Below are 8888 nucleotides of genomic sequence, written 5' to 3'. Positions count from 1 at the left end.
CATACGAACTCACAGTGGTAATCATGCACTTTCTGTTTTGCGGCTCCCAAACGGTAGGTATGGTGGGGGTAAATTTCATCCACGATCTGGCAGCTCTGGCATGAGCCAAAATTCAGTCTCCAAATGATACTTTCCCCTAGATGCCCACATGGGCACCTACGTTGAGAGGAATACATTTGAGACTTGAAAACTCTCTCAAATGATCATTGGGAGCCCAATGAAATTTGGGCTGCAACAAATTCAACACCAGCGTTTTTCTGTGAACGGCCGCGTAATTCAAAATCAAAGTGAGGAAAGGTATAGTTTTTAAAAGAAAATTATAAAAAATGAGTGAAAGACAAAATGAAACATGGTTTTTAGCTCTTCAAAAAGAAGAACTGCAAAGTTGGAAAGGATCATCAAAGAAGAAACGAAAGATTTGGTGATAGGAAGGTAAGTCTTGAACCGCTGCAGGTAAGGTAGATTGTTCACTGCTGTTCAAAACCTACCTTTTTAACAACACCTGAATTTTTCCTTTTCAATAATACTTCTTGACTTTGCAGTTTAACTTTTAATTAAGCTACAATCCACTCTTCCTATTTTCTCCACTACTTTTCTATAATTTTCCTTAAAAAACTTTTCATTGCTTAATTTCAGTTCGAAGTAAAATAGTTCCATTCTCTAATAAATAGTTACATTTTTATCTTCATCGAAGAAGCATCAAATGTGTACTAACACAGATGAATTTTTAATAAAAAAAGACCAATTTTTTTTTTTAATTTTGAACTTTCATCCAGAAAATATTCAGCTCTTTTTTCGACACCAAGATTTAAATTAAAAAAAAAAAGTAAATGTGCTACGAAATAGTTAAATTTTTAAAAAATCACTGGAATTTTCAAACAAAATTATGTTTTTTGATTAAAATAGTTTAATTGTGAACCAAACATTTGCAATTTTATCCAATAAATATCAAAGTTTTTCTTAAAATAGCTGAATAAAAAAAAGTCCGTTAGAAATAGTGAATTTTCATTCAAAAAAGATTTCAGTTCTCTTTTCAAACACCAAAATATTACATTTAAACAAAAAGTCCGACTATTTTTAAACAACTTAATTAAAACAAAAAGTATTACTTTTCAACAAAATTGTTAAATTTACTAACAAATAGTTACATTTCATCCATGGAAGATGTGATTTCTGGTAAAGCAGGTGAATTTTAAAATTCAAAAGACAAACTTTCAACAAAGAGGTTAAATTTTCAACCGAAAATTTGCATTTATATCCAAGAAAGATGAAATTTCTTCTAAAAATGGGCAGCAAAAATTGTTTTCATTGAAAGAAGAACTCAGTCGACTTTTCAGCAACAAAGTATTAATTTAAAAAAAAGTTTAATGTTTTACAAAAATAGCAAATTTTTTACTCAAAAAGACGAATTCTTAATGACACAGTTAAATTTACAATAAAAAAGTATTTCCTTTTAAAAAAATTGCTCAATTTTTAACAAAGTAATTAAATTTATGACTAAAAAGATAAGCTTCAGCAGAAAATTTTTGTGAATTTCCCAAAATTACGTACATGAATGAAGGACCCCCTTCACTCTACGGTAACAAATCGTAACAAATTGTCTCGACCCCCCCCCCCTTTTGAGCTGTTACGTAATTCAAATACAGTCCCTAAAAGTTTTCTTAAAAATATAGAGAAAATGAACTTCCTCTAAAATAAGGACGAGACAATTATTTTTCGAAAACATGAAAATGCCTACAAGATTAAAATTTAGATTTCGTGCATATTAATCCAAGTAGAGTCAAACCTGGATTTAATGTCAATTTTGGGACTGAGCGTGACATTAAATCCAGAATGTCAGAATTATTTTGTCTTTCTCATGGTTTTTCTCTTTCTTCTTCTTTCTTCTCTTGCTGTTTTGCGACGCTTGAGTGAGCACCGGATATTTTCGCGAAGCTCAAAAACAATTTAATTTTGAACCAAAAAGGATTATTTTTCAAACTTTTTACATTGGCAATTCCCGTTTTTCAGACCCTTATTCATTATTTTAAAAACATTAATTAAAATATTTGAATAATGAAGAGCGATATAAAACGAAATTATAAAATTTTTCAAATCGTGAAATACGTGTATTTTTAATCAAAACCAACAATTAAAATAAGGGTATTTACAAACAATTATTTGTACCGATTAAAAAAAGAAAATTTAAATGAGATATTTTAAGTAGATGAATTTGAATAATCGTTACTAAAATTGCCACAATTTTTTTTCTGTCACATGTGAATTCCATTTAAAAATACAGCTTTTACAAATATCGCTTATCGCGCCATAATTTTGATAGATAAGCGAGTCGTTTTAAAAGCCCTAATGATACGAGTAAGTCTTCTTATGAAAGGAGAGAGGCACGCACGTGCTTTTTCTTCAACCTGTGGCGCAAAAATATTCCAGAATTAGGTTTTATTTTCAAATTTGATAATTAATGATTTTTTTAAACATTTGAGTGAAATAAAATTACGATTTGAAAATGAAAATAAGGAATTGGATTTTTCGAACTGATAGCTATGATATCAATAAAGAATTGAAAAGAAGTAAACGAGAAAATGATCTCAACCGAGTTAATGATGAAGGAAGTCGATTTCTGCAGTACATCGCTGGCATTTGTGGTAAGAAAATTAAAAGTAATTTTGTTATTTGAACATTCATAACTTTAGTTGATAATTAAGGGAAAATAAACTATTGGCTTGCAATTTTTTTAAAAAAATTTATAATTCATTTTTTATACTAAAAATGTAACTGTTCAATATTTAGTTAAAAGCTGATTTTTCTAATTGAAAATCTAATTCCTGAATGAACTTTTTTTGTTTAATTCCTTTTTTTGGTTGAACATCTTTCGTCACATTTTAGAAAATTAATCTTCTTGATTAAAAAATTATCCTTTGGGGTTAAATCTTACACTCTTGTATTAAAAATTAATTTTCTTCATTCAAAGAATCATCATTTCAGTTACAAATTGATCTTTTCAGTTGAAAATTTTAATATTTTTCAAATAGTTTTTTTAATTCAAAATTAATTTTTTATGCTAAAAGTATAACTATTTATTTTTTTGCTGAAGTTTTATATTTTAAATTGAAAGGCTATTTTTTCTAGTTGAAGATTCAAATATTTGATTTAAAATTCATGTGTTTTGTTAAAAAATTTTATTTTTATAGAAAAATAATCTTTTGGGTAGAAATTTTTTTTTTGTGTTGAATCAAACTATTTCGTAGAAGATTCATATTTTTTGTTAAAAATAATAATGATTTTCTATTTAAAAATGTAATTTTCAACCAATTAACTGATTTTTAACTAAAAAAGATGAAGTGTAAATAAAAAATTCAATAATTGAATTCAGAACTAAAAAGATCGATGTTGAATAAAAAATGCAATATTTAAATATTTAGTTAGAAAAATTAATATTCTATCTTAATATTCTTTGGTAGCTATTCCATTTTTAGTTGAAAAATTAAACTTTTTAATGCAAGTTGATCTTTTATAGTTGAAAATTAAACTATTTTATTAAATATTCGTCTTTTTAGGTAGAATAATATTATTTTTGGATCATTGAGAATGCATTTTTTTTTCTTGAAAAATTAAGTACCGGGTTGAAAGTTGAATTACTTTTTTTAAATTTGATTTTTGTGGTTGAACATTCATTTTCCTGGTTAAAAATCTGAGTATTAAATTTGTATGAAATTAATCTTCTTGGATGAAAAATCATCCTTTGGGTTGAGTCTTGAAATCTTTTTCTGATTTTTTTTTATAATTTGAGTATTCATCATTTCATTTTGTTTGAAAATTCGTATTTTTTAGTAGAAAATTCATGCTTTCTGGTTAGAAATTAATCTAGTTTAAATTTAAATTATTCTTGGGGTTAAGCTGTTTTTTATTTTAAATTAAAAAGTTTTGTAATTGAAATGTCAATTAAAAACCTATTCATTGAGAATTTATCTTTTTTGGTCGAAAATGTAACTGTTTCGTGGAAAATTAATTTTTTTGGAGTGAAAATTTAACTATTTGGATACGAATTAAAAGCTCAGCAAGCAGAATCAAACGTGCGTTCGAGCAGTAGCCAGGAAAGGGGATGACCCGCAGAAAACGCGAAGAAAGAGAAAACGGAATACGATTGCTCTTTCCCCTCGTTTTATGCGCGTCATCCTCACATGCGGCTACTGCTCGAGCGCTTGTTCTGTTCTGCTTTCCGAGCTTTGAAATGAACTATTTTATTGAAAATTACTAATTTTAGCTTCAACGTATAATTCTTTGTTTGAAGCTTCTAATGTGTCCCCTACGGGCTTACATTTTTCTTGCACCTTCTTCCCTATTCCTTAACACACCTCCCTCACACTTACTTGGTGATGGGAGGGGGGCCTACAGTTTAAGGTGGGTTCCGAACCACCAAGAGCAACAGTTTTAAGCACTTAGAAAAGCCTTTTTCTGCAGAGGTACCGATCCTACAACTCTCTGGAGATGAACAACTCCCTTGCTAGGCGAGTGTTCACCGCGTGGGCCGCCGAGGCTCTTCCATAGTGCGAGGCGGGAATCGAACCTATTTTCAAGAGAATTCATCTTTTTTTATTTAAATTTCGTCACTGTGTGGGGTTCAAGCTTCTTATAGTGATATGTGACAAAGAAGGGCTGAGGTAAAAAAAATTGTTAAAACTGCGTGACGTAGTTTTTGAATGGGCCCTTTTTGAAATTGAAAAAACTTTATTTTTCGGCACCCCCTATTGTTTCATGATTGTAATAATCTAGCTAATCTAAAGTATCAAATTTACAGCCTGCGTGTCGATGGCAACGTGGGGATCCTACGGAGCTTGGCCATCACCAGCTATACCTTACCTGACCAGCAACAGTTCAGCATTTCTAGTGACGGCAAAACAAGGAAGCTTGATAATATCACTATACAATCTTGGAGACCTTCTTGGAGGATTGATAAATCCGTTATTCATCGATCGCATAGGCCGGAAGTACACCTTATTACTTTTTTCCCTACCAGGATTGATCGGCTGGATCCTAATCATCCTCGCAAACAACTATGTTTATCTCTACATTGCGAGATTTATTGCCGGAGTTGGTCATGGCGGTACTTTCAATTCTCTTGTAATGTATTTGACTGAGATTGCTGAAAAGAGCATCAGAGGTATTCTAGTTAACATGATGCACATATCACTGAACGCAGGTATTTTCGTCTTTACAATAGTTGCAACCTACACACCTTACGATGTTTTGAACTTTGCATCTGCGGCCTTACCAATACTTTTTCTTCTGATGTTTCCCTTTTTAACAGAAACACCTTATTATTTTCTAATGAAAGGTCGAAATGATGATGCAATGAAATGTTTGATGAAGTTGAGAGGAATTCGTGACCCAAATAAATTGACTTCAGAAATCGATGAAATGAGATTGACTTTAGAAGAAGATAAAAAACTGAAAACTTCCTATTTTTGGCAGTTAATAAACAAAAGGCATAACCGTAGAGGGTTGCTGATCATATTTTTCCTAAAGATGACACAACTGTTATCAGGGGTAGTAGCAATATTGTCATATGCTCAGGAAATTTTTGCTAAAAGTAATCTTGCTATAAATCCAGGAGTTCAAGTAATAATCCTTCATGGAATTGAATTACTGGCATGTTTTGGAACTCACGTAATGATAGAAAGACTTAATAGAAGAACACTTTTTTTGTCTACTGGGTTATTAGCCTCCCTCTGCTTAGGAAGTGTTGGAATATTTTTCTTTATGGAATTGTACCTTGAGGCTGATGTCTCATCTATCAGTTTTCTGCCACTTGTGGCTTTGGTTTGTTTTCAAATAGTGTATCAGTTTGGAATAGGTACTATTCCCTATATTGTTCAAGGTGAACTTTTTCCGATAAATGTAAAAGGAAACGCTGTTGCCTGTGGGATGGTTATGGGATCATGCTTTGCCCTTGGGACTACAGCAAGTTACAATGCTTTAAGCAACGCTGCTGGTATCTACACGAGTTTTTTCTTTTTTGCAACAACAGCACTTTTCGGATCTGTGATCACATTTTGGATTATGCCTGAAACTAAAGGAAGGTCGTTGGAGGAAATTCAGGCAATGCAGAATCCAAAACTGAAGGAGAAACTAGACTCAGAACGTAACAATAACAAATCTTTGAATCTATAAACCTCATTCTGCAACTAGCCACTTCTAGAAGCTACGCTGATACTAAAAAAATTATCTTTTATTATGAAAATGTTTGCAAAGAAAAACTAACAACGGTACTTCCAAATAAACCTTTTTTTCCTATTTTGCAAACAATGGAAAGATAAATTTATGATCATTATTAGTGCGACGACCAAGAAATAAAATTCATCGCGATTATTCGACAAGAAACACGAAACAATTTAAAGTAGCAGTATAAGAACTGGGTGGGGAAATTGAAGATGATGTGAATCCATTTCAGCCAGGCATTCAGCCAGATTTCAATGTTGTTAGAGAGCAATTATTTAAATAGAAAATAGTTGATTCATTTTTAAGTAGTCTCTCGACGGGATGTGATGCCTACGAGAAATTTAGAGCCGAAAGATTTTGGTTGCGAAGTTCACAAATATCGGGCGTCATATATCGAACGAATCTTTCTTGTTTTAATACAAATCACAACAAAAAAATAACATAGTATTACTAGCTGTACACATTTTGACAGGTTCTGATCACATAACCAAATTATAAACAAAAAGTAGCGGACTGGCTCGAACTCCCGCAAAGCTTTTGCAAGACTTTCCATTGGGTAAGTATAACTGATTACATATTACAACGTTAACAGGATATTTGAATTGAATATTTTTTATACATTGCAGGAGCTTCTATTCTACACTAATGTACCAAGATAGCAGAAGCATTTCCATTTCACGTCGTAAGAAAGGATAGCCACTGCAAAATATCTGATAAACTTTGTGCGAAATCAGTAAAACTTTCCACCTGAAAGAAAATCTGTGAATGCTCATTTTGTTCGAGCACTCTGCATTTGCTAGGAACATTACTCTGTAATCTTTGTAGTAGATAGATAAACGTTTATTTTTCGGCCTGCTGACCTTAAAAAATTGACTTGCTTACAATTTCATTTTTTTACAGAATTTTCTTACAACTACGTCTTACGAAGTACTATCCATCCACACCTTATAACTAATCCGCTCGCTCCTATAGCCTAACCTTCTTCGCTGCGCCTCGCCTCACCTTGCACGCATTTCGCTCTTTTGTCGCTATGCCTCGGATTACCAGTATCTGTCTCCGCGGCTAACAACTAATACTTAACTACTATTTACAATATTTACATTTCTGTTACATCTACTTCCTCTTCTATTTACAATCTTTTCTTCTCCATTCCTCTTCCTCCTTCCTGCTCTTCTTCTCTATCTTACCCAACACCCTCTTCACCCATGCTACTGCCCTTTTGTCACCCCTTTCATGCAAAAATACCTCCATGCTTATGCCCCTCCTTTCCACCTCTTCACATTCCTCCAACCAATGCTCCAATTTTGCTAGATCCTTGTTTATTTGGATATAAAAATGATAATGGTTTACTAGCTCCTTAAAGAATGACGAGCATATTTTCACTTGTCAAAAGCCTGAAATTTCTTGTTGCTCCTTTTGCTCTTGTCAAAGTCGATGTAATATTTTCAAGGGACCAAAAACATCAATCTTTCAGTAAATTACATAAGCTATCAGTGTTGTATAGTTGTACAGGGTTCAACTTTATTACCTGAAAATTCCTATTCAGGAACCTCGGAGGATCCTGGGCAGGTTACTGGATATGAGCCTGCTCTCAAATCTGTGTAGGTACTCTTGACGGAACCTATACAGAAATTTGGTGAAGGAAACTGTACATGATCCTGGAATGGAACCTGTATGCAAGCTAATCTTTGAATGGTCATGTACAGGTTACTTGACAGAGTTATTTGAGACGCTGGTTCATGGATGGGTACTTGTTCAGGAACCTATACTCGGTCATTCAAAGGCTCTTTTTTCGGGGCAGGTTCCATGCCTGGGCCATGTATAGTTTCCTTCGCCAAATTCCATCACAGGGACTGTAAAGACGACCTGTGCGGACCGTGTGCAGCATAGTGTCCAGCAACATGTCCAGGATTCTCCGAGGTTGCTGTAAGGGAATTTTCAACTATGTGATGTAGAACAATGTTGCGAGAAAATACATTTTTATATTCCCATCGTAATAAATGTAAAAACTAACTGAAATTGAATTAGAACTATGTAGAATTGAACTCAATAATAGTTCTGGTTTTAACCACAGTTAATTTCATCTAAAAGCAAAGAATCTTCAAAAAAATGGTTAATTTCCCCTTTATGAAAATAACTTTTATTGAATGAAGAGTGTTCTACGAACGGTTGCATTTTTGACCCAAAAAATTTTACTTTTTAATACCATAAAATAATAAAATTCTTGACAAAATTATGGAGTTTTTAACCAAATAATTGATTTTTCAATGTACAAAGATAAATTTTGAACCTATAATTTTTTTAATGAATAGAAGAATCTGATTCTATGTGTATAAATTTTTAACCAAATAGTTAAATTTTCGAGAAACTCTTGGATTTTTAACCAAAAGGATGGTTTTTAACAAAGTATGTTCAAGTTTCATTGAACTGGATAAATCGTAAACCAAAAAGAAGAATTTTTGGAAAAAAAGATTAATTTTCCACACAAAAAATGGAATTTCTTATAAACATACGTGAGTTTTTAAACAAATAATCCAATCTTAACTGAAAAAAGTTTAATAAAAAAAACAGTATAATTCAACCAACAAAGATGAAATATTAAGCAAGAAGAATCATTTTCTACCTAAAGACAATTTTTCAGCACCGTCAATAAATTTTCAAACAAGTAGCCG

At 32.1% G+C, this 8888-nt stretch overlaps 1 protein-coding gene across 1 annotated transcript; it reads left to right on the top strand.

Moving 5' to 3' along the window:
• The first annotated feature begins 2435 nt into the window (after positions 1 to 2435).
• On the top strand, positions 2436 to 6168 carry LOC117178382 (facilitated trehalose transporter Tret1-like). The gene is made up of 3 exons (XM_033369810.1): positions 2436 to 2642; positions 4796 to 5197; positions 5609 to 6168. Exons 1-3 carry the CDS (start codon positions 2504 to 2506, stop codon positions 6166 to 6168), a joined length of 1101 nt encoding a protein of 366 aa, XP_033225701.1. The 5' UTR covers positions 2436 to 2503.
• Positions 6169 to 8888: the final 2720 nt, after the last annotated feature.

The sequence above is a fragment of the Belonocnema kinseyi genome, chromosome 8 (genome assembly GCF_010883055.1).
Source record: "Belonocnema kinseyi isolate 2016_QV_RU_SX_M_011 chromosome 8, B_treatae_v1, whole genome shotgun sequence".
Taxonomy (NCBI): Eukaryota; Metazoa; Arthropoda; class Insecta; order Hymenoptera; family Cynipidae; genus Belonocnema; species Belonocnema kinseyi.
The sequence above is the reverse complement of the archived record's forward strand: the minus strand, read 5'-3'. Positions and strand labels throughout refer to the sequence as shown.

Excerpts from the sequence above, each read along its gene's own strand:
- LOC117178382 (XM_033369810.1), top strand. The coding sequence starts at position 2,504 with ATGAAAATAAGGAATTGGATTTTTCGAACTGATAGCTATGATATCAAT. Across the intron at positions 2,643-4,795 it reads GTACATCGCTGGCATTTGTG|CCTGCGTGTCGATGGCAACG; the intron begins GTAAGAAAATTA and ends TCAAATTTACAG. Across the intron at positions 5,198-5,608 it reads GCACATATCACTGAACGCAG|GAGTTCAAGTAATAATCCTT; the intron begins GTATTTTCGTCT and ends CTATAAATCCAG.